This window comes from Kogia breviceps, chromosome 3 (genome assembly GCF_026419965.1).
Source record: "Kogia breviceps isolate mKogBre1 chromosome 3, mKogBre1 haplotype 1, whole genome shotgun sequence".
Taxonomy (NCBI): Eukaryota; Metazoa; Chordata; class Mammalia; order Artiodactyla; family Physeteridae; genus Kogia; species Kogia breviceps.
Window position 1 is genome coordinate 159529338 of NC_081312.1, and position 25874 is coordinate 159555211.

Below are 25874 nucleotides of genomic sequence, written 5' to 3' on the forward strand. Positions count from 1 at the left end.
AAATATTTGTTGAATGAATACACAGTATTTCTTAAAGACCTGAAGCTTAGGGTGACTATTACGTTGTTGTTTTATCCTTAGCTTTTGACAAAAGATTATTGATAATGTAGGAAAATAAAGTGAACTCTCATGTCTATTAACATAGCAATAAAATTCTAAATGTGTTTTAAATAGGCTTCTGAGAACTGAATGTTCCTTTTTTTTATTGTGACAAATTATTGATTTTCAATTGTGTTTAGTTTTATTACGTTTCTCCTAATCTGTGGTGAAAACGTAAAATGTTGAAAATCATTTTATTTTCCCCTTTTATTGGTTAGTGGAAATGAACTGTAGCTCATTTGATGTTGTAGCTACCTCATTTTTTCTTCTTATGTTTGGCCCAGGGGTTTAGCCAAGTAGGAGATGGTGAAGTTGATACACAGTCACTGAGCACCACTTAGTACCAGACACCCACTGGTGTTGGACATAACAGTGGTTAAGTCCTAGAAGGACAGACAGTAACAGTGCGATTGTACAGCCATGTCTGGCAGGCTCAGGATTCCCAGGGAACCGCCTCTCTGCTCTCCCCCAGCAGCAGCTCTGTGGCGAGGACGAGGTGGAGTGCTCCGACAAGGACGAGCCTGATGCAGACACGGACGCATCCAGTGATTGTCCCACCATCCGGGCACCACTGACATCTCTTAAGAGCCACCAGGGAGTCGTCATAGCCGCCGACTGGCTGGTCGGGGGCAAGCAGGCGGTGACGGCCTCGTGGGACAGAACAGCGAACCTATATGACGTGGAGACGTCGGAACTTGTTCACTCCCTGACAGGTGTGCAGGCACTGCATTCCCGATCATGTGCAGATGACGTCTCGTCTAGAAGGACTGTTGGTTCTCTTGCAGCTGTGATGTTTCAGAGTTCCTTTATGATTAATAGAGCTGTTGGCAGTTAAATTTATCTTATCTTCCGGGGGGGTTAATTGCATCTAGATACATGCAATATCTAGATATTTGAATATAGTTGTATTAGTTTTCTTTTGCTTTGTAACAAACTTCCACATGCTTAATGTCTTAAAATAACATGAATTTATCACATTGTGCTCCTGGGTCAGGAGTTCTGGGCACATGCTCGCTGACCCTCTGGTTCTCAGGGTGTCACGGGGGGAGTGAAGGTGTTGGTGGGGGCTGTGCTCTCACCTGAGACCTGGGGTCTTCTTACTGCCATTGGGAGGATTCCTTTTCTTATGGCCCATGACTGAGATCCCGTTTTCCTGCCTGTTGTCAGCTGGGGGCAGTTCTCAGCATCCAGAGGCTACCCTCAGTCCCCCGTGGCCACTCCAGAGGCATCTCAACATGTGCTGTTGGCTTTCTTCCAGGCCAGCAGGAGAGCATCTCTGCCGGGACTCTTTGAAGGGTCCACCTGACTAGGTCAGGCCCACCCAGGACAATCTTTATTTTGATTAACTCAAAGCCATGTGATTTGGGGGCCTTAGTTATATCTGCAAAATCTGTTTTGCTTTATAATGTACTGAGATTACCAGAGCATTTGCAGGTTCTGCCCAAACACAAGGGCAGGAATCCTGCAGGGTGTGTACCAGGGCTGGGCATCTCTGGGCTGTCTCAGAGCTCTGCCCATCACAGGCCTTTGTGCGTGTTTATCGGTGAGTGCCTTTCCTCATTGAGTGATAAAGGTTGTGTTCTACGGAGCGCACCACCTGTGTATTATTAGAGGTTATTCTGCAAGTGCAGAATTTGGAACTGTACTTATTTACACACTCGGCCTGTTGGAGATCTGCCTGACCTTCCGGCCATCGGGGTCAGGAGTGTCCCACCCACACTTATCCTGCTCTTTCAAATGCACGATGGGAAGGGACACGGGTCCCACCTTGACCCCACACACCGTTTCCGCAACTCCTCTTACCGGCAGCATAGCGGGGGATTGCCTCCCTGTGACCGTCTGCCCTTCATCTCTGTCGCAGGGCACGATCAGGAGCTGACGCACTGCTGCACACACCCGACCCAGCGGCTGGTGGTGACCTCCTCCCGCGACACGACTTTCCGTCTGTGGGACTTCAGGGACCCTTCCATCCACTCCGTGAATGTTTTCCAGGGCCATACGGAGTGAGTCTCAGTTCCTTAGATGTCTCTTTTTAACTATTCAAGAAAGAAGTTTTGCAGGTAGACGTTAAGACTCAGTTCTTATTTTAATTTTCAGTGTTAATTTCCAACTCCACCATTTTTCAGAATGGCTACTCTTTCCTGAAACACTTAGCTCATTTTGGAAGATTTCACTGATATCCTCTCCTGAAACTGGAGGCGGGCAGGAGGCGGGGGAGGGCCAGGAAACGCTCGGGTCATGGCATGAACATCAGAGCGGTTCCCTGCCCCTCCTCGTCCTCGCGCTGGGCTTGTTCTTGTCTAGTCTTGACATCACGCGTGTTTGCAGGGTTGTTCCGGGAGAGTCCCCACATCCCACCCTCTGCCTGGTGGGAAAAGCTGCATCCCGACAGCTCGTCCCCCACACGCTTGTTCTCACCTCCTGTGACCTTCCCACTGAGTGATACCCAGCCTCCCAGCTCCTCGGCCTGCAGTCTGGCCCTCTCCCGGCGGCCCTGTGCAGCCCCCTCTGGCACTCCTGTCACCCGCAGCTCCCAACCATGTCCTGTCACCTGCCCCCGCTGTCCCGCAGGGTCCCTCCTGTACAGCAGCGCATCCATAAAGGCCGGATCGCGGCCATATCAGCAAACACTGCTTGGCAGATGAACCTGCTTATCGGCTGCTCCAGTCCGATCTCCTATCTTTGTCATACAGTCCTGTAAACGAATCCATTTTCTGTGTTTAATGTTAGGTACTAAATTTTAGATTTAATATTCAAAATTAATAAATGTTCAAAAGGAAGCCAGGACAGTGTTCTTCCGGAAGCTCGAGGTCGGTGTGTGCAGCCCCAGTGCCTGCCCAGCCGAGTGTGGGCTTCAGTGGGAAGGCCCTCGTCTGCTGGAGGGGTGCCCTCCTGCTAGGGGGACCCTGGGCTCCCCCAAGTCCCTGCCTCCTGGGGCTGGTCCTGTTTGTGGAGGGGGGACCCTGCTGGGGTGCCCAGGGGCCCAGGAGCAGCTGCTCTTCCCTGCTTTTCAGGCAAGTCACTCAGGGCCCAGGGAGCAGAAGGGACCGTTTGGTCACAGTATGCTGGACGAGCCAGGACTCTACCCACATAGCCCTACTCCTTAGTCTGCATGTCTTTTTTCCAAGTTTCTCATTTTAAAAGTTTAAGCATAACATAAAAGTTGAAAGAATAGTCAGCAAATCCCCAATTACTCTTCTCCTAGTATCACCCATTTTTATTTCTCCACATTTGCCTCTGTCTCTGCAGACACGTGCAAAGGGCTGGATGTACAGCATGCACTTGTACTTTCTTTGGCTGAGCCTGTGTCTTTGAGAATAAGGACATTCTCTAAATATCATGGTATCGTTTCCACCTGAGGAAAATAAAAAACAACCTGTGACAGCATCTGACATCTAGCCTATGTTCACATTTATCCCTGTTGTCCCCAGAGAATCTTTTATGTTTCTTTAAGGTTTAATTGAGATTCATTCATTACATTTAGATACTATGTTCCTTGGTCTCTTTTAATCTGGGGCAGTTCCACCCATTTTGTTAGCGTTATATTTTTTGTGATGTCGAGTTTGTGTGTGGAATGCAAGCCAGTCTCTTGTGGAACGTGCACCCTCTGCATTTCTTCTGCGGCTTCCTTTCTGCCAGAAGTCTCATAGCCACTGCTGTGTGTGCTGTGTTCCGCCCATCACTGCACAACTCGGGATGCTGGCCTGGACCACAGGTAGTGTTCTGCCAGGTGTCCCCACGGCCGTGAGGGTTGACACATTGAGGTGTATCTTGTTCCTCAGTGACCTTCCACCCAGTGAAAGGTCTGATGTCATCCAGGGTCCTTGCCTGAATCAGTTATTCCTTCAAGAGTTGGGAAAGGATGGTTTTGCTGATTCTGTCCTTTCTTCTGCCTGCATAAGCTGGCACTTTATTCATTGGCATGGTTGAGAGTTAGTGCAGCCTCGCGGACCCTCCTGCTCGAGGGTGATGGGCCTTCGTGGCCATGAGTATGAGCGATGCTCAGGCTGTGCCAGATTCACCACCGAGCGCCCCGTGGCTCCTCTTCCATGAGACCCTCACTCGACCAACTAGCCGCCCTGGCCCAGCAGGCGTCTGTCCAGACTCGCCCTGCACCCATCCGCCCCAGTCTCCTCACTGAGCTGGCCCTGCGGGTGGTCCTGGACCGAGCAAAATCTGGCCGGAGATCCAGGGCAGCTGGAGGAGTCTCGCATGGAGGGCAGGCAGTCCGTCTTGTGGTGCACGGGCCTCTGCCCTGCTCGCTTGAGCCTCCTCTGCTGCACGGGGTAGGGTAGGCCTGCGGGGGCAGAATCCAGAAGGCTCCCCTGGTGAGTGTGGAGCATGGTGAGGACTCTGTGAGTCCTGACGACCTCCTCCCCGTCCATGGGTAAACTGAAGCAGGGTCCTCGAGATTGCCGGACTCTGAATTTGGTTCCAGGGAGCTCTGTCTCCGTGTTATTTGAAGGGTCTTTTGGTCACATTCTATTTTCAGTTGCTGTATTTAACTTCTGAAAGTTTTTATTTTTGTTTTGCACAAAAAGCCAAGAACTTACTGGGAGTCGATGGAAGAGCCTGGTGTAGCTTTGAGAGCATGGTAGCAGTGGCCTGTTCCCACCTGTCTTCTCTGACTGTGGAGGGTAGCAAGTACTGTGTCATGTTGAAGATACCTGTTTAATTGTTGTTCTGTTTTTGCAGCTGGTAGGTGTGTAAAACGATGGCTGTTTTGGAGAGAGACACTTACGAGGAGTGTAACCGGGGATGAAGGACTTATTTCCAGTGTGTGACACAGTTTCTTAGGTTTGTTTTTTCTAATGGGATCAGGAGTGGCTTAGAGTTGACAGGGTGCTGTGTCCGCCCCTGAGGGCCTCTCCCAACAGCGACCTGAGACGTCGGTTCATGCTTGCGTTCACTTTTACTATGAGGACACAGGAGCTTTTGGATGGTAGTAGAATATACGTAAAGTACCGCTCTTAGAGTATTTACGTTTTCTTTTTCTTGCTCTGTTAGGATGAGCTAGCATATTTCCTTGATGTGTAGATACAAACATCAATTTTGAAAAGTTCTCTCTTTGGCACTAATTTCCTGCAGTAAGTGTCAGAGAAGGGGAATCTTTACCTTTTTTCAAGTCTTCGTGAATTGGCGAGCCCGGTGAGGGGCTGGCTTTTGCGTTTCCCATCGACTTTACGGTTATGGCTGCACTGGGGCCCGCAGGCCTTGCAGAGGCCCCAGGCCGCGTGGTCAGCAGGTGGGGCTGCAGGCTGTTCTCTCCCTTTTGGAACCACCATCCCACGTTACATCAGCTGTAAACCTCTGGGAATGACTGCAGTTTGGAAAAGCAGGAAGTGAGACATTTTACAGGCTTTCAGCTAAGGACTCTTCCTAGTCCCTGACTTGACTGCTGCCTTTTTGTGTCTGGCACGGGTCTCCTGGGGTCGAGTCGTATGACATGTGGTACCCACGGAATGTACTCCCTTTGCATGGGGATGTAAGTGGACCCACCAGAAGGTGTCCGTTATCAAAACCAGAGTAGAGGGAGCACTGTTCAGTTTGATCACTCACATCTCCAAGCAGCTCCGGGTGTCCTGCCTCCCCTCACATCTGTAGGGATGCCCATGACCCCCCGTGCTTGTCCCCATCTGTCCCCTGGCCCCAGGGTTGGCCGTCCTGCCTGCACTTCCAGCCAGAGACAGTTGAGATATCCTCTCAGGAGCTCACTTCAATGCCTGCAGAGCTTGCTCCTGGGCTGGGAGGTGACTGAGTTTTCTGGGATGGTTTTCTTGATCCTTTTAACCCGATTCTTTTCTGAACATTAAAAGCAACACTCAGAAGTGCTGTTCTCAGGAGCGTTGCTGTTCTTTCCTTGTGTAGCCCTAAAAAGTCCACGTGGAATGTTTTCAGTGGATTGTCACTTAAACAGAGGCTGTATTTCTTAAAATTATGTGACCACATATTTCACATTACTATGATGTGGAACACACTTTGGAAAAGCCTATCTTAGGGCATATTTTCATTGATAGGAACTCAAAACAAATTCTTCAGTAAAGTATGTTAGACTCTCACATCTTTCATAATGTGAATAATTCACTTACCTATATGGGTAATTTGAATTTTCTGTGTTGGGTTTCCTTAAGGCAAGATGTAGCGGTATAGGCTTCAACATTATTGGCTTAGTTCTGCAGTCCAGTTTCTCTGGGAGCTGGGGGAGAGTTTATTTTTCCCTTTTCATTTTCTTTTACCAGGTCTTTGTTACTGGGTGTGGGATCCTTAAGTTATGGCATGTGGGATCTAATTCCCTGACCAGGGATCGAACCTGGGCCCCCTGCTTTGGGAGCATGGAGTCTTAACCACTGGACCACCAGGGAAGTCCCCTATGCCTTTTTGAGAAAGTAGGGTTTCAGATGTTACACTTCACTGTAAGATAAAAATGTGTAGTCAAATGGGTCCCCTTGAGATTTGTGCTGCATTATTTTTGCTGGGTAGAGAGAGATCTCCCAGATGGAAGGTCTGTTTTAAGGTTTTCCTCATAAATTTTTAGAAAAGACATAAAATGAACCCTTTTCGTTTTTGGTATTTATGTTTCACTCTGTATTATGAAATTTCTTCATTATATTAGGAATTTTAACATAATAGGATTTACTTAGTGGAATTGGGGGGCTATATTATTGGACTAGCTTTTAGTGGCCCAAGGTGTACCAATTTGCATGAAAAGTAATTTTAGAAACCTTATATAACAAACTGTTTTCCTAATAGTGGGAATTATAGTGTGTACTATTCTTAGAAATAATAGAAATGTTTAATTGGAAAAATTTGGAATGTCACAGGGATTTCAACTCTTGGCAGTTTCTGTCTTATGTATTTCTGTCATCAGCTGGCATTGAAATCCAGTGCTTTTTATCTGAAATGAGCTAAATCCTTATGTATTCAAGTGTTTTCCACCTGACAGTGTAACTCGGGGAGTGAGCCACTTCAAGACAGCCTGGTGGGGACAGTGCCTTGGCTCCTCTGCGTACCTTGCACTCACTCAGTGGGGCTGGACTTTGACCTTGTGGGCTGTGGGTACAGAGACGTTCCTGCAAGTGGCTCTACTATAATAAAACCTATACTTAGGTTAAAGCCACTGCTGCTCTTGAGAGATGCCCGTGTAGACTGTCCTCTAAAGCAGGGATCCCCAACCCCTGGGCTGCAGACCGGTATGGGTCCATGGCCTGTTAGGAACCAGGCCTCACAGCAGGAGGCGAGTGGTGGGCAAGCAAATCTTCATCTGCTGCTTCCTGACTGCTGCTCCCCCGTCGCTCCCGTTACCACCTGAACAAACCCGCCCCCCTCCCCGCCCCGTGGAAAAATTGTCTTCCATGTAACTGGTCCCTGGTACCAAAAAGGTTGGGGACCACTGGTCTAAAGGGAGGCGCCTGATCCCTCTCCTCCCCAGCACCGCTGCCTCCTGTGGAGCTTGGTAGAGTCGTCACCTCCCCTGTTTTTTAGATTCATTTTGTTTTGTTTTAGTTGCTGTAAAAAGAGACTGACAGTTGAGGCAGTCACTGGTCATTAAGCTTCCCCATGGGTGGCCGATGACTCCAGTCTGTACCCAGCTGACAGTATTTACACGTGCGAATAAACTCTGGCATTGAAAATATCTGAAATTAGCTCAACACGGGTAAAATATCTGAGAATGCAAAGTTTTTAGTTTCTTTCTTTTTTGCCTTAATTTTCATATGATTTTAACTTCATCCCCCAAATGTGAACTTAGGTACTTTCTTGTCTAAAGAAAATAAGACATGACATCTAACAAAAACTTTTTTAAAAAAAGTTTAGAGATTATAATGATTGCTTTAAAGTTACGACATTTTCATATGCTTCTCTTGCCAAATACCCAGAGATCTAAATTCTAGATCATATGCTTACGAAGGTGAAAGTAACTTTGAATTTTGTGTCGTGCTGTTGACAGTTTTCTTTATGCTATGTTTTAAAGAGAAAAAGTGTTTTGACAGTGTGATACTTTTAACTGGGTGGTGGTTCGATTTAACTGTTGAATTCTGTGCTTGGTCAGAGACACAGTGTGTGTGCAGGCCTGTGCTGGAGGCGGGCGGCAGGTAGGGGTGGTTGGCAGACCTCTGCACTGGGCTGAGAGTCTGTCATTCCTGGTCTTGGTCTTCAGCCCTTGTCCGTGATGAGGAGGAGGAACAGGTATAGCAATGACTGCTGGCCTGGCGCACCACAGGGGCCTCAGAACTCAAACCTGAACTCCCCCCAGTTTACAGCCCCTTCCCCACACGCCTGGGAGTCTGCTTCTGTCTTCTGTTCGCTTGGGTAGATTGAAAACAGTTTCATTTGGGGAAGTGTAGAGACTTATGTAATTTCTGGCAATAGATGGTTGATATCTGAGGTTACCATCAAACCAAGGCTGACAGCGTGAACTCCCCATAAATTGCCCCGTTTTTGATTTTCTCAGCTCTGTTTGCCCAAAGACTCTGCTCAGATTCCTAGAGACTGGAATGGCAGCCGTGGTCTCAGAAATGTGATCTGACTGCAGTGGTTATGAATCAGTGGATGTTTGTCTTGTCATGGAAATGGGCAGAGGGCATGAGTGGTGGTGCGCGGCAGCTGCCAGGTGGGCGTGTGCACCTCGCACACGTGGGCACTGTGTGGAAAGATCTTGGGAGTGTCTCTGTGTCAGCGGCTGAGGAGCCATCTCCTTCTTGCTCGCTCACCTTGCCTTTAGAGGTAGGTAGTGGATATACAGTAATTTAGTTACTGATCCCCGGTGATACGTTTAAAAGTTGTTTGAAATTCGAGATAGTTTTGAAAAGTAAGAGGAGATTTAATATTTCTCCATTTATCCTTTTTAAATTCCTCATTGAAGAAGGGCTGATTAGTAACTAATAAAAATAAGGACTTAAGGAAATTAGTGCATTTAAATGCCTCTTTGTTGTGAGCTGATTGCTTCACTTTTCTTTGAGGTGACCCAGAGCAGCATCGTCAGGTTATTCACACAAATGGACACCTTCCCGACTGTTGTTACAGCCTCACTGAGACCTACACGAGACACATCTGGACCTGACACAGGTGTTGGCAGGACCCCCTGAGCGACGGCGAGCAGTGAGCAGAGTGGGGAGGGGGCAGCTGCCGGGCAGAGACTGGCTTTGGGTGGTGGTAGTGACAGTGGGAGGTTAGTCTTGGCTTACGTTTTACACACACACACACACACACACACACACATGCACATGCACGTGTATCTGCACACACATCACGGTCTGTGCAGCCTGTAACACTTCTGGACAGACACGTTTACATGTGCATGTATATGTTTCTGCACACACGTCATATTCCGTGCAGCCTGTGTCACTTCTGTTGGGAAATCCACGCGGTTCCGAGGCACATTTGCACACGACCTTGGGCTGTCAGGACCCTCCGGCACCTGTTGTCCAGCGTTAGGGGAGTCATCCCACGCTCTGGTGGGAGAGACGCTTCGGGTGGACTCCTCGTTTTACCAGCGAAGGAGAGGTGCCTTCTCAGACCCGGGACCATCCCCACAGACCCAGGCCGGGGCCACTGGCTCCAACTTTGCAATTTAGGGCCAATCTACTAACATATTTGAGAGTAAAAATCCTGTAGTTCCTAATATATTTCTGACTTTTATCTTATGAATAGGGCTTGTTTATATCACATTACTTTCAGAACTTATGAACAGATGTTTTCCTTTTGGAAGATTTAAAAAATAAACCTTTGAAATTCTTTACTTCCCAATTTTTATGCACAGAATCACGTCACATTGATACTGGGACATTGGCTGTTAATTGATGAGCATGTAAGCAGATAAACTCTTAGACTCAGAAAATCGGGATGGAGCGTTAAAAAACTTGAGGGAGATCACTTCCCCCGTCATTTAAGTGGAATACGTTCCTCTCAGATTTCTTTAAATTATTGATATAATTGCAGCATTCAAACCTGACTTATGGTTGACTGTTACATTGTTTAGTAAGAATGAAATCATGACCAGGTTTCACAGAAAGGAAATCAGAGTCTTGACCCTTGATACTGCAAGTGTGAAGTTATTGTATCAACCTTACTGATTTTAACTTCTGTAATCATTTTAAATCAGGTTGTGTGGACCTGTCATCTTGAATAATCTGTGGAAAAGGTTTTTATTAATTCGGTTAATAAAATGCTGAGGAGAATTTAGCCTAGTGATAGCAGTGCTGTTTTGAGTCACCCCTTGGAGCCCCTCTCTGTCGCCATGGCAGGCACGTCCCCAGAGCTCTGGCATGGGTGCTGTTGGTGGGAGTGTTGGTGTTAGGACAGCGCCTGGCCCTGCAGCGCACCTGTGTCCTCTGCCAGCACGGGCTGTGGGGATGTTGTCACGTGCCCCTGTCATGTATTCTCTTGTGGGAAGCGGGACCTGGCATGTGGGAGGTGTGCAGTCTGTCGAGGAAGCAGTTCTGTGTTTCAGGCCTGTTGCGAGGTGAGTTGGGAAACTCGACTAATCCTGGAGAGGGCGACTGGAGAGAAAATAACAAGTGAGACGGAGGCGCTGCATGCTATGTGCGTTATCTGCTTTCTTCCAGGAGCAGTTGGACTTTAAATCCTGAAAAATTATGTGTGATGCAAAACTGACTTTTCCTTTGAATGTTTTTTATCTCAGGGTCTGCTTTTTGGGGAGCCGGCCCTGAAGGACTCTCCAGAAGTGTGTTTCATTTGGAGATGAGTTTTGTTTCTCATTCAGGAATCAAAGATCTTGAAACACAGGAGACGTGAGTCTCTAACTTCTGAAGAGAGCTCCTGATCGGAAGGGCAGTGCTCTCTGATATCCTGGGTGTTGCCGAAGACTTGTTACTCTGTGGGACGTTTAGCTTGAAAGACACAGCTTGGAAGCCAGTGGTCAGGAAGGCAGGCAGTGGCCCGACCCCCTGCAAGCAGCACCAGTCAAAACGGGTCTCCTGTGTGCGGGTGCGGAAAGGCGTTCTGGTCCGTGTGTCATGTTACATCTGTGGGACTGCACTTCACGTGCCCTGCCGCGATCCTAAGCAGGCAAGAGCCACCCGATGCCTCCTGGGGTCTCCCCAAAGGTGGAAGAGCCACAAAGGTTCAGCCTGGGTCCCTGTTTCTAGAGCGCTTGCTCCTCTGGCTTGTACTTCAAGTGGGAAAGTGTCACTTTCCTCCATCGGAAGCTACGTCCTAAGAATTAGAGGTAGGAACCCTGTAGACGGTGCCCAACATGGAGCCAGAGGAGTCGCTGCCTCCGTGTCTGTCTCCCAGGCTGGCATTTTCCACATCATATATTTCCTTACTTTGCCGGAAAATTTCGGCAGATTGTTACACAAAGCAGCCGTGTCTCTGTGTGGTGGGGGGACAGCTGTCAGTCCTAAAGAGGCGCAAGCTCTCTAGACGCTCTGTGGATTGAGGCCCACGGAGGGAGCGGAACGTTCCAGGCTGCGCAGTGTGTGTGGTGAGTAGGTACCGCGCTGTCAGCTGGAGGCACACACTCAGCTGCTCTTGGCAACAAGGTAAATGAGGCAGTGGGAGCTTGGCGGAGCCGAACCTTCCCACCCGCCCCTGAGGGACCTGCGTCAGGGGGGCCTTTAGAAGGATGGCCTCACCAGCTTCTCTCTTTGATGCCCTACAATACCTGTCAGGGTTGTGATTTATTGAAGACCTGACGTCTTTCAGCATTTCATTAACAGAGTTAGGCGAGATTTTGTGGGGACTTTTCCCACTAATTTAGCAGAATGTTAACTGAAATTTAACTTGGCCAAACCTGAGGCCTCGAGTCCACAGGGAAATCACAGGCAGCAGAGGCCTCTGCCCCCAGAGCCTGGCCAATGGCCGAGCTGCTCAGACAGCGCTGTGCCTCAGCCCTAAGGGGCAGCAACACCTCGTTTCTGCTCAAGCCCTTACGGTGTCCTTGTTCTTCAGATAGGGAGTTCGGGTGGGTCATCAGGTTTTTGTTTGGGTTTACCCTCACTTCCGCCTTTCTCCCTGTGGCGCACGTGGTCTGATTTTAACATAGTGCCCTCTAGGTCCATCCACGTTGTCAGAAGTGGCAGGATTTCATTCTTTTCTGTGGCTGAGTAACATTCCATTGTATATATATATATATACCACATCCTCTTTATCCATTCATCTGTTGATGGACACTGAGGTTGCTTCCATGTCCTGGCTATTGTAAATTATGCTGCTATGAACATTGGGGTGCATGTGTCTTTTTGAATTAGTGTTTGTTTTTTCAGATAAATACCCAGGAGTGAAATTGCTGGATCACATGGTAGTTCTGTCTTTAATTGTTTGAGGAACTTCCGCACTGTTTTCCATTGTGGCTTTACCAGTTACATTCCCGCCAACGGTGTGCAAGGGTTCCCTTTTCTCCACATCCTCCCCAACACTTATCTCTTGTCTTTTTGATGACAGCCATTCTAACAGGTGTGAGGTGATAGCTCATGTGGTTTGATTTGCATTTCCCTGATGATTAATGATGTTGAGCAAATTTTCATGGGCCTGTTGGCCATTTGTAAACCTTCCTTAGAGAAGAGTCTGTTCATATCCTTTTTTAAACTGTTTTTTGTTATTGTTGGAATGAAATTTTTTCCAGTGTTCTGATTAAATTGATTGAAAGTTGCAGTTGGGATGGATTTTTTTTTTTTTTAATTGTCTGCTGTATAGAGATTTTGGCAGATTCTGTCTAATCTAGTCCATCTCTTCTGGGAGCCTTTCCTTGCTCCGTTGCCTGGAGAAGTTGAGGTTGAGTAGGAGAGGTCAGCTGTGCTCAGTTGCATGCCCAGCGGAGGTTTAGGCGGGAGGGCCAGTGAGCGGGTTACACGACTCGCAGCGTCCACCTCTCCACCCACCTGCCAGGGCCTCTGGCCGCAAGAGCATGTATCTTTTATGCAGTGTGGACGGGAACTTCCTGACGAGGTTCTGACCCTGTGTCCTTTACTTGCAGCACCGTGACCTCTGCCGTGTTCACCGTAGGAGATAATGTGGTCTCCGGCAGTGATGACCGCACCGTGAAGGTCTGGGACTTGAAGAACATGAGGTCCCCCATCGCGACCATCCGCACAGACTCTGCCATCAACAGGTGACGGTGGTGCTTCTCACGTGAACCCTTAGTGTGGCTTGAAGGGGTCCTTGTGGCTTGTGTCTGCTTCATGTAAATTTGTGTTTACTTGGTAGAGCCCTGGGAAAAGTGGTTTAGATTCCCGGGAAAGTATTTTGTATTGATTCTCTAATGCATATCCAGTATTCTATAAATACTGAAACTTAGGTGTAAAATCAGGTTGGTGTATTGAGCTTTGTAAGAATAAGAATAAGCCATTTATGGCCAAAGGTTACCAAATAGTACATATGTGTAAGTTACATGTAAGTAACTTGGCCTGTTTCCTGATGCCCTAGGCAGATAATACCTGTGGTTTGCCGGTGTGATTTGCCTTGAAGTGTGAATAGTATGAAATCCCTTACTGCATTATAATCTGTAAACTCAGAAACTTGTGCTGTCATTGTTTTGTATGTAACCTGATTTTATCTCTTTGTAGGATCAATGTGTGCGTTGGCCAAAAAATCATTGCCCTCCCCCACGACAACCGCCAGGTGAGGCTGTTTGACATGTCGGGCGTGCGGCTGGCGAGGCTCCCACGCAGCAGTCGGCAGGTACGTGCTGGGGCTGAGTCTGTTCACAGGAAGCCTGGGGTCCCGGTCCCAACATCACTGATGGATGGGAACTCCCAGCCAGTCTGGGCATGTCCAGTGCTCCAACAGCCCTTCACAAAAAGAGAGAAATTAATTCTAACAGTGTATTTTATTTAACCAAATGTATCCGAAATAACATAATTTCAACAGATAGTCGATAGAAAAATATTCATGATTTTTACACTCATTTTCTTACTAAATCTTTGGTTGCTGGGTTTCCATTGGAAGTACTTAGTCTGTATTTGGAGTGCATAAAATTGAAAGCTGGAAACGTTGCCTGACACCTGAGCTGAGCAGTAGCTTTTAAGTTTAAACTGAGATAATCAGGCTTTCAGTTCCTGGTCTCCCAGCTGCGTTTCAGAACTCCCTGGGTACAGCAGCTGAACTCACCGCCGGGCAGGCTTGTGCCGTTGTCCTGTGGGGGCGGTGGTTGTGGGTCCTGGAGGCACCTTTCCGTGGCAGTTGTGTCTCCATTTAGATGCACTTTCTCATGAGGCAGGGGTTGCTCCTGGTTCAGCTCAGATGGTGCAGTGCAGGAGCCGGTCTCGCTGGGGAGCCTGGGGCCCCGCAGCACCAGCTCAGACCTGCTGAGTCAGCATATCAGGGGGTGGGGAGCATCTGGGAACCTGGGCAAGTCCAAGTTCAGGGCCCAGTCTCAGCGCCAGGGGGCAGCAAGTGGAGCTATAGTGGACGAAGCCCCTGCTTTCAGGCAGCACCTACAGGCTCTGCTCCATGGAGCCCACACACACCCACTCTCTCCCTGGCTTCCTTCGGCCTTTTCTACATTCACAGTGGAAGCTGTGTGGTGGGTCAGCCAGTCTCTTGTTGTTTCCAACAGCGTTTGTGCCTGACCCTGCAGTCAGTGAGTGTATCTGCACCCCCAGTCTCCTCCACTGCTCCTCCGCCTTGTTCTGGGCAAAACCTTGCAGTGATTGCTGAGCCGCGGGCCCTGGGCGGTTTTGGAGGCAGGTTGGCAGGTAGATTGGTAGACAGGGAACACACCTCTGCTCTAAGTGGCACCAGCTTCCCAGAGGTCCTCTGTCCTTCAGACAAAGCCATGTCTTCCCTTTTGCAGCTCTTACGTGTACCGTCCCAAGTTAGTTATGAAGCTTTGTTTTCTTTGAGCACACTTCATAGACAAACTAATCACGAAATTAGAATAACTCAGGAAAGCTTCACCACCCCAGCAAAACCATGAATTGCTTGTCCAGGCAACTTCACGTTTGCGAACTGCTGGGTATCACTGACACAGCACCTAAGCTGCACCTTAACTGGATAGGGTTCTCTCTCTTAGGTGGGCCTGGGTGTTAAATAGAACAGCTGTACAGCATGTGAGGTCTGCATTCTGACCCAGGAGCCCAGGTCCCTTCATCTCTTTGAGAATCTTCTCCCTCAAGAAAGAGGGAGTTCCAAGTAGTTCTTCATGGTACTAATTCCATGGAGACAGTTTCATTTTTAATTGTCTGTAAACGTTCAGCTTTGTAGGAATTGTAGAATTCTGTTGTGCTTGAATTAATTTTCTCAAGTGGTAGGTGAAATAGATTTATTTATTTTGCTTTCTTTTTTTTTTTTTTTTTGGCTGTGTTGGGTCTTTGTTGCTGCGCACAGGCGTTCTCTAGTTGTGGCGAGCGAGGGCTACTTGTCGTTGCGGTGCACTGGCTTTTCATTGCAGTGGTTTCTCGTTGCAGAGCATGGGCTTTAGTAGTTGCAGCATGGGGGCTCAGTAGTTGTGGCTTGTGGGCTCTAGAGCACAGGCTCAGTAGTTGTGGCTTACTGGCTTAGTTGCTCCATGGCATGTGGGATCTTCCCGGACCAGGCCTTGAACCCATGTCCCCTGGATTGGCAGGCAGATTCTTAACCACCGCGCCACCAGGGAAGTCCCGAGAGTTTCTTTTACTTATAGAATTTCTGTCAGCTTTTCTGAATCCTACCTCTTTTACCTGTTGTATGACATTGTAGTAACATGTTAGTGTATGTATCTGCTATAAACTTTCCAAGTAATCTGCAGTATTTTTTCCAACATTCTGATATTTAACTGAATTCCTGAAGGTGGCGGGAATCTACTTGAAAGGCCATCTATTTTATCCTTGTTTTATTTGGCACCAAAGGTGTATTTCTAGCTCCTTTATTACCTGAGCTGATTATTTGTTAAAGTAGTATTTGGGGTCTTTGAGTGAATTTTATTTACTGTTTCCCACATGTCACCCAGCCTCATTTATTCATTAAAAATTTCCAAAGTGACCATTTATGTATTCTTCCTGTTGACTGTGATCTGACTCCTTTTTAAAAAAAATAAATTTATTTATTTATCTATTTATTTTTGGCTTCATTAGGTCTTTGCACATGGCCTTCTCTCGTTGCGGTGAGCCGGGGCTACTCTTCATTGCGGTGCACGGGCTTCTCATTGCAGTGGCTTCTCTTTTTTTTTTTGTGGTACGCGGGCCTCTCACTGCTGTGGCCTCTCCTGTTGTGGAGCACAGGCTCCAGACACGCAGGCTCAGCGGCCATGGCTTACGGGCCCAGCTGCTCCGCGGCATGTGGGATCTTCCCGGACCGGGGCACGAACCCATGTCCCCTGCATCGGCAGGCGGACTCTCAATGCAGTGGCTTCTCTTGTCGCAGAGCTCGGGCTCTAGGTGTGCAGGCCTCAGTAGTTGTGGCACGTGGGCTCAGGAGTTGTGGATCGTGGGCTCCAGAGCGCAGGCTCAGTGGTTATGGTGCATGGGCTTAGTTGCTCCGTGGCATGTGGGATCTTCCCGGACCAGGACACGAACCTGTGTCCCCTGCATTGGCAGGCAGATTCTTAACCACTGCGCCACCAGGGAAGCCCTGACTCCTTTTCTTGAAGAAAGAATCCTGAGGCGCTAGTGAGCCTCACTGAGTTCATCCGTGTTCCAACCCCTCATTTCGTGGAGGCTTCTCCACCAGCAACACAGGAGGCATCACTTGGACTAATTGTGTTCACTGCTCTCATTTCTGTTGGGTCGCTTGGGCGTGTGTGGTTCATCTGGTCCTGCTTGGGGAGCCCTGCATTGACTGTGCTGTGTGCTTGGTCACAGGGCCACAGAAGGATGGTGTGTGGCTCGGCCTGGAGCGAGGACCATCCCGTGTGCAACCTGTTCACCTGCGGCTTTGACCGGCAGGCCATCGGCTGGAACATCAACATCCCAGCACTGCTGCAGGAGAAGTGAGGGCACCGCTCTGAGCCTCCTCGGCAGCCAGGGACTGCGATTGCTGGCTCGCCTGGCGCCAGGGAGCCGTTGCTATGGGTGGTGGATGCTGAGCGGGAGGTGTGTGCTCTCTCCAAGCTGTACCCAGCCTGCATGAAGCGTCCAGAGTGTGCCCCTGTTGTTTATTTCTGTGTTGTGTGTGTTGGCATCACGGGCCGTAGAGGTGGAGCCCCTCCCGCGGCTATTGCTGTTGAGTCCCTGGGTGTGTTGGGGTGACAGGAGAGCGTGGCGTCTGCGCAAGTGAAACATGAACCCTGTTCTCACTGGGAGGTGTCAGTGGTTTCCACGTTTCTGGAACGATGATCCGCTTCTGCCTTGTCCTGGCAAGAGCGAGCAGGGACCTCACACTCAGGTCTGCGTGGGGTTCCAGCCTGTGTTAACTCAGCTTCACGTCTGTGTTCTGTTACAGTTCTGTAAAATCAACTTGGATTTTAGAAGTTAAAAAAAAAAAAGCATAGAATATTGAATTTGCAACATTTGGATAGTTTATTTTGAAAAGAAAGAGTTTCTGCTCTTTTTATAGAAAATCATTTCAATCTCCTGAAGTCTCATGCTAGCAAATTCTAAAATATAATGATTCTAATCACTGATTCCAGGTATTAAGCAAAATTTAAAGCACTTTAGTTTATAGCTATGGTTATAAACAGTTTTTAGAAGTTTCAAATGACTTATCCATTGAATGTGACTTGACCTTTCTAGAAGGCCCTACTACCTGAAAACAAACCTTATTTATTTTCTACACCTTGGGTTTGCATGTTTCCAAGTGGGTTCACTTTCTGGGTGGTATTTGAGAGCCAATAATGCAAATAAATGAGTACTACCTCAAAAACAAAGTATTTGGAAAACTTGGGGTGTCACTGTTACCTGGTTCGTGCACTTTTTGATCTAGAGCTGGAACATGAGTTCGTTCAGAAGGCAGGAGAGGCCAGCGCAGCCCACGTACCTGAAGAGGAAAGGCTCCTTCCTCACTAGCTGCCAGCTCCCAGGCGTCGGGTGGCTCTCGGTGCCCCCTCTGCCAGGGAGTCTGTCAGTCTCGCCTTCTTGGGACTTTCTACCTGGTGTTCGTGAGCCATATTTCTTGTTGAGTTACAGTCTGATAACGAGACATCTCAGTGCCCCCCTCACATATGTAACCCTTGGAGGCCAGCGCTGGGACAGGCACCGGAGGGTGACATTGAAAACGATCGTCATGGCCCAGTCCCGGTCACCGCTACCGTTTTGTGGTATTGCGGGCAGAGCATCCCTAGAGATGGCGCCTCGCCCATGGCTCTTTTGCCTCAGGGCCTGCAGTAGACCATCTCAGGCCTCTTGCCCTGGGTTGTCAGGTCTGGTGCTGAGATGACTCCTGGCTGGGCAGGAGGGTGGGGCTGGGGAGAACCAGAGCAAGGGACAGGCAGCAAGAGTTTTAGGGCAGCTTTATAACAACAGCAGCTCAAGGGCTGGTTGTTAGAGTCTGACATTCCCCAACGCCAGGGTCAGGACGGCGCAGGCTGCCGCCTGCCCTTCTGGGGTCTCCACAGCAGGGCTGTCCACACATGCCGGCTCCTCTTCTGCTTCAGTCTCATGTCTTGAGTGTCTTAGAATTACTTTTGGAAACGTTGGGAAATGTCTGCAGGTCGCTAAGCCAGATTTAAGAACCAGATCTCTGCTGGATTAAAAAATTGGAAGCATGTAAACATATGTGTATGCGGCCACGTGGCCTGAGCAGACGAGGCTCCGCTCGCAGCCATGTCTCCCTTGCCCCATCCCCTTTCTTCCCCAGGGCTCTGCCCTTCTCAGGAGCAGGACCCGCAGCCATGGCTGAGAGGGACGTCTTCAGGCATCATGAAGGAGATGGGTGTAGTGAGTGTGTGTGTGTGCACGTGTGAGTGTCCACGGTTTTGTGCATGTGTGTGCCTGAAATGAAGTTGTGTGACCAGCTGCCTTGATCATATCTGAAATAGTGATTGGAAGTGGAATTGGTTTTGTCCATGTGCCAACATGTCCAGAATTTCATTTAATAACAGAAGAGATGGGTGGTTACTGAAAACTGTGTGTTGATGGAGACTTTCATAAGAGGTATGTTGTTGGATGAAGGGGCGCCCTTTCTCAACCACTGCACATCAGCTTATGCAGAGCCAAATTTCTGTACCTATTTTGGAATCAGAAGAATCCTATGTAAGTCATCTGTTGCTTAAATCTGTGAAAAAAAGCTTCTTTTGGGGAGAAGGTGTGCATTTATCAGTGTTGTGTAGAAGCAGTTGTTTTCATTGTGTTGATGTAATTGTTTTTCAGTGTTCAGTGTCTTCAATGCAGTATGAAATTCATTAAAAATCCATGTTCTGTAACTACTGTTGTAAAAGTGTTATTATTAGCAGTCTCTTTTTATTATTTTGCCTTTTTTTCATGTTTTTGCTTTGGTAAAGCATTGTTAATGGCTATTGAACATCACAATGATGTAGAAGGTAAACAAATTAATTATAGTATTGCCCACTTAAAAAATTTTAATTTTAGACCTAAAAGCTCAATTGTGTAATATTTTCTATCTATTATGCTATAATTTAATGATCCACATTACACTTCTCCATTCCTGCATCACCACCCCAGAATTTCTGAAGGGAGTTAACAATTTGACAAAACACAGGCATTTGTCAAAGTTCCTCAGAGTTTCATAAGACGCTTGTCCTGTTCTTACTACAGTTAAACTTGTTTGAAAGTTGAAAAAATATTGCGGTAAGAGAACATAGGCCTGTTTTCCGTGAGAGAATGCAAATTAGGATTGGCTGTAGCCGCCTGTTCACCGTTCTGTTCTCACCCATGTGGATGGAGCTGTGCCTGTCCTGGGAGCCCCGGCAGGCGGCAGGACTCTGCCCGGCGTTTCTTGCCTGCCCCAGCCCTGCCTCGGACCAGGAGACCTTGCCGCCCACCTTGCATGGGCCTCGGGGGCACACATTCATTCCCCAGAGGGCAGAAATTCTCCACGATTACTCCCTCACCCTACTCTTCAAAAACATGTGAGTATTGTCTAGATTTCATAATTATATCTTCAGTTACATTTAAAAGTTTGCATATTAGTGTAAAGAATTAAGAAGGCAAGACGCCCTGATTTCATCAAAATGCCATTAAGACGTGTCTTCTTCATTATCCATAGGTTTTCTGTTTTCCCTTAATAAGTTAGAAGTCAAGGAAATTATTCCAAAAATTGGGAGCGCCTCTGTTTTATGTGCAGCATATGATATGTAGTCCGTATCATGGGAAGAGGCTGAAAAGGAAATCATAAAAATGCTGTGAGTTTAAAATCAAATTTATTAAAATGGTCTTTAAGCAGCTTTTGGTCAAAATGCAAGTAGATTGAGCAACCCTTTGGCGCCCCGAGGGCTGTGTGCCGTGTGGGCTGGGGCAGAGTCACAAGGGGCTGCTGCAGGCAGTTTGGTCTAGGAGGCGTTTCCAGAGAGATGACATTCAACCTGGAGCCTGAAGTTTGACGAAAGTGTCAGGAAATGAAGGGGGCGGGGGTGGCGAGAACAAGTAGGGGAGGGCGCCCCTGATGGAGGTGCTTGAACAGGCCTTGGGAAGAGTGGGTTTACTACACATGCGCCGGTCACTTCGGCATGATGGGGCGGGTGTCCGGTTCCACGGGATTTGTGCTGAGGGGTGAGCTGGGGCAGCAGGGTGGGGAGGGCAGGGTTCTTTATCCCACAGTCAGGACGATTCACGGGCTCCTGTCATTGCGGGCACACAGGCATCCCACGATACCTAAAGGACGCTAAAGTGTGTGACAAGAATCCACCCCCCCAATGGTATGAGAACGTGTTGGGAAATTTCAGCCTTAGTTTAGAGACTGAGGTTTGTTACTCCCTACTGCTGAGCCCCTTGTCACCACAGCTGCACAACCGTGTCCTCCCACCTGGGTGCCAAGCAAGCCATCGTTTTATGCTCCACTAACCCAAACGGGGCTGTCAGGATCCCTCCTGGGAAATTTTGGAACTAGAACTGAGAAAATCTGTCTCTCTCCAGTAGTTTGTCTTCGTGAAAATAATGCCAAGTGCTTCAGAGTGTGAAGGGAAAATAACTAGAATTCTGTGCTCGGCAAGACTTCCTTGAGGAATGTGTGCGATGATGGCTTGGGGAATAAACAAAAGCAGTTTTCACCAGTACTCCTTCCCTAAGGGTACTTCTCAAGGAGGAACCATAAGAAGAAAAAGTCATGAAGGAATGGTTCAAAATGGGCCAGTGCGCCGGTGGACATCTGTGCCAAATTACGCCTGACTGGAGCTTGTGGTTTAAATGTCCATTTTTGTTTGGCTGGGGGTTTGCAAGATTAAGTCTTTAAGTTATTAAATATTTATAGAGACATTTCAAGGGTAACCACAAAAAAAGAACACTTTAGAAAGGTAAAAAAAATGATTAAAAGTTACTGTAGGGGGCTGGGAAATGTAAATAAGAACTGGGCAGGAGTAAATTTTTAGCGTATTTCTTTTTGTAGTTTTAAAAGTTGCAGAACCATTGAAATATATCACCCAGTATCTGAAAAGTTCCCATTTTATGCTAGCAACAAAAACATAAGGTACCTATTGGGAAAAATGTGACAAAAATAAAAAGAGGCTTGAAATCATCCATGGGAATATTTTTAAACTTTAACGTAGACATTAAAAAAGACAAATACAGTGACAGACCATCATGTTCATTGATAGGAAGAGTCAATATTGTAAAAATGTCAGTTCTCCTCATACTGGCAAGTAGATTCAATGCAATTTCAGTCCAAATCACCCCAGGGTTTTTTGAAGAATTGGACAATCTGGTTCCTAAATTTATTAGAACAAAGGCCAGAGTTAAAATGCTCAAGAAGAGAAAAGAGGAGGTGAGAAAGGAGAAGGAAAAAAAAAAAGTGATTTACCTCAAGCCTGGCAGGGCTATAGTAAATACATGGAGAGGTTCACACAAGGATGGAGAATTGACCAGTAGAGCAGAAAGAAATCAAAATCGATTCATGCATATATGAAAACCTGAAATATTTCAGCTCATATAATCACAGATCAGTGAGGAGAAAGTGGTTATTTAATTAATGGTTTTAGTACTACTGGTTATTCATGTGGAGGAAGGTAAGGAATTTGGATCCCTACCTCACACCAAAAGAAAATCAATTCCAGCATTATATGTTAAAGGCAAAACACTAACATTAAAAAAAAGAATATTTTTATGACTTTGTGTTTATTAAACAACTACCTAAAAATGTGTTAACGATACCAGAAAAGATTGATACATTCAACTACACTAAAAATGAAAAGATCTGTGTATTAAAGGACTCCTTATAAGGGTGAAACAGTAGGCCACAGAGTGGTTGCAACATATAATTCACAAAGGGTTAGCATCCCAGACAGCACACAACAGAATCCGAGAGAGTGGGGGAACTGGGTAGCAGACGTGAATAGGTACGTCACAAGAGAGAAAACATAAATATTGTTGATTTGGGGCTTCCCTGGTGGCGCAGTGGTCGAGAATCCGCCTGCCGATGCAGGGGACACGGGTTTGTGCCCTGGTCTGGGAAGATCCCACATGCCGCGGAGCAGCTGGGACCCTGAGCCATGGCCACTGAGCCTGTGCATCCAGAGCCTGTGCTCCGCAATGAGAGAAGACCACAACAGTGAGAGGCCCGTGTACTGGAAAAAAAAAAAAAATAATTGTTGATTTGGATATGAAAGGATATGGCAAAAAAGAAGCACTCTCTTGTAGGTCTGGACATGTGCAGTCACTCAGTGTGTAGTAGGGGGACAGTTTATTAAAGTGTCATGTCGGGAGTCCTTGCCTGTCTATTGAAATGAAGATTCCTGGGTCCAACCCCAGAGCCACTGACTCAGAATCTCTTGGGTTAGGATTTAAGAAGCTGCATTTTACACAGGCTTTTGTTTGTTTAAGCTCCTGTGCAGTTTGAGAGCTGCCATCCTGGAGAACCTTTTGCACTTGTGCACCAGGGGACATATGCAAGGTCGTAGCACCAAACACAGGACGACCCTGACACACATCAACAGGTATTGGCAAGCAAATCATGGTACGTCTACACAGCAAAATATTATGTAACAGAAGATGAGTGACCCACATGCAGCTACGTGCAACTGTTATGTATGAAGCCTTGTGAGGCACGAGTCAGCCCAGCCACACGCGTGTGATCATGGCTAAGTATTTCATGTGATGAAAACCCAGTGTTCCAAATGGTCGTCTCTGGGCCAGGAGAGGGAGTGGGGTAGGCGGAAAGGGTGGGGTCAGGAAGAGCCTGGAGTTGGCAATGTCCAGTTCCTGATGTGGACAGTGGACACACAAGTGTGTGTTCTAGTTTTCACACTTTATTATAACTTAAGTATCTCTACAAATATTCCTTTAGTGTATCTAATATCATATAATCGAAAGATAATATTAACAATTCTAAAGAGAAAGTGTGTGCTGTTCCAGAGATGGATCAAGTGAATGCTGGTAAGATGGGGAAATTTGAAGTAATATTTTTGACTATGTCAGTCTCAAGTTTATTGCATAACCCTATTTTCTTTTTTCGCTTACAAACATGTAGTTTTATTCTAAAACGTCTGATTTTCAGTCAGTGTGTACCTTCCATGGGAGGAAATGCAAAGCCAATTTTGTTCCAAGATAATGTTCTTGAAAAAAAAACCGTCACCAAGGAAATTGTCAAAAGGCAGAGTGTTACGCTGTCAAAATTGGGTTGTTGTCGAATACATTTTGGAAATCCTGGCTTTAAAGTGGGAAATGTAATAAGGATTTCATTTACCAGGTGTGATCGTAAAACAATAAAAGTTTTCTTGTGTTGCTCATAAAATGGGGACTGAAGGTAATTTCAAATCTAGGAAACAGTCCAAAAATTGTGTTGAGCAGGGGCCACATGTCAGAATAAGAATTTTTATTCTCACAGTCTGTGTTTTGGGTAAAGCAGCATTTATTTGGCTAGGTGGATAAGTTCTGGTATATTTGCTGAAATATAATCAGTTTATAAATATAATGTATATGCATTACTAATATCTTCTAGCTCTGAATTGATTCTCAATAAATAAAAATGTCCTACTGGTGAACTTTTTTTTTAATTTTCAGTACGTGGGCCTCTCACTGCTATGGCCTCTTCCGTTGCGGAGCACAGGCTCCAGACGCACAGGCTCAGCGGCCACGGCTCACGGACCCAGCCGTTCCGCGGCATGTGGGATCTTCCCGGACCAGGGCACGAACCCGTGTCCCCTGCATCAGCAGGCGGACTCTCAACCACTGCGCCACCAGGGAAGCTCTGGTGAACTTTTAATTTTCTTTTTCAATGATGAAATTAATTGTATATATTCTGTAATCCGTCTCTAGTGTTATATGAACCTGATTTTCCTTTTTTTAGAAAAGATTTTATTGTGGTCTGTGTAAAATACACTGAACATATTTTGACATATTCTCCTACGAAATCACCACCACAATCAAGGTAGTACAGTTATAACCCAAAAAGTTTTACTCATGCCTGTGCATTCCCTGCCTCCTGTGCCTACATACCCCCATCCCTGTAGCCACTGGTCTTCTTCCTGTCACTAAAGATTGGTTTGTGGGACTTCCCTGGTGGTGCAGTGGTCAAGAATCCGCCTGCCAATGCAGGGAACATGGGTTTGAGCCCTGGTCCAGGAAAAGATCCCACATGCCGCGGAGCAACTAAGCCCGTGCGCCACAACTACTGAGCCCGCGTGCCACAACCACTGAAGCCCCCGCGCGCCTAGAGCCTATGCTCTGCAGCAAAGAGAAGTCACCACAATGAGAAGCCCGCGCACCGCAAAGAAGAGTAGACCCCGCTCGCCGCAGCTAGAGAGAAAGCCCGTGTGTAGCAATGAAGACCTAATGCAGCCATGAAGGAAGGGAGGGAGGGAGGGAGGGAGGGAGATTGGTTTGCATCTCCCAGAATTTTATATAAATGCAGTTTTATATGTTCAGTACTTATTTACTTTTGCCTTTCATTCAGAAAAATTGTTTTGAGATTATTTTGTGTTATTGCCTGTATCAATAATTTATTCCTTTTTATTGCTGAGTAGTATTTCATGTATGAATGTGTCACATTGTTTATCCATTCAGTTTCTGGCTGTTACAAATAAAACTGGTATGAACATTTATGGTAAGTCTTTGTATTCACATATACTTTCAGTTTTCTTGGGTAAATACCTAGGAGTGTAATGGCTGGACCATATGGTTAGAATATTTTTAGCTTTTTAAGAAAGTTCCATGCAGTTTTCCAAAGTGGTTTTACTGGAGACTGGTTTCTGCTCTGACATGTAAAGAGCTTGGCGATTGTCTCTCCTTCCCACATAGCAAAATAAAAAGGTGAAAAAACAAATCATTGATATTTCTTAGGTCTCGTAGAGGACTGAGGGTCAGAGGGCAAACCACTGCTCCGAAAACTGGAGAGACAGGCGATTCAGAGAATCACAGCTTCCGAGAAGCAGAAGCTTCCGGAGCTGGACGAGTCGGGCCCTTAAGTGGTAACCTGATGATGAACTGCTGAGAGTGGGCTGGCTTGAGATAAAGACCCCAGGGGCCACCGCACTTCACCGGTTAGGTTTCCAGGAGCTCCAAGTTCCCGTCGTGAAGATCAGAGGAAAGTTCCCTCACCTTTGGTCATAAGCCCAGAGCTAGCTCCACCACAGACGCCTCCTCGCCAAGGGAGACGCTTCCCCAGAGGTGTGTCTGACGTGGGGAAGAATGACTTGGCCCCAGCCCGCTCTAGCCCTCCTGTCCCTTGTGAAGGTCACAGCCCAAGGTCCCAGGCTCACTGAAAGATGGACCTAATCACAGGCCTTCAGAACACTTCCCATCTCCCGGCCTGACCACCACATCAACCGGCTCCTGTAAAATAGCAGTGGACTTCGA

At 47.2% G+C, this 25874-nt stretch overlaps 1 protein-coding gene and 1 non-coding gene across 9 annotated transcripts in view; one reads left to right on the forward strand and one right to left on the reverse strand.

Annotated features, from left to right (window-relative positions):
- The window catches only part of WDR37 (WD repeat domain 37), a 55821-nt gene extending 36488 nt beyond the window's left edge, over nt 1-19333 (forward strand). For 2 of the 8 annotated variants that reach the window (XM_067030173.1, XM_067030175.1), the window contains exons 10-15: nt 572-812; nt 1961-2102; nt 13034-13168; nt 13623-13737; nt 16110-16138; nt 16836-19333. In XM_067030173.1, coding sequence (XP_066886274.1) covers nt 572-812; nt 1961-2102; nt 13034-13168; nt 13623-13737; nt 16110-16138; nt 16836-17103 — 930 coding nt within the window. In that variant the 3' untranslated portion in view covers nt 17104-19333. The remainder of the gene's footprint in view (nt 1-571; nt 813-1960; nt 2103-13033; nt 13169-13622; nt 13738-16109; nt 16139-16835) is intronic. The other 6 variants (XM_067030174.1, XM_067030176.1, XM_059056472.2 and 3 more) reach the window with 3 other exon arrangements.
- On the reverse strand, nt 6389-6461 carry TRNAW-CCA (transfer RNA tryptophan (anticodon CCA)). The gene has a single exon. It is a non-coding gene; the product is annotated as a tRNA-Trp (tRNA).
- Nucleotides 19334-25874: the final 6541 nt, after the last annotated feature.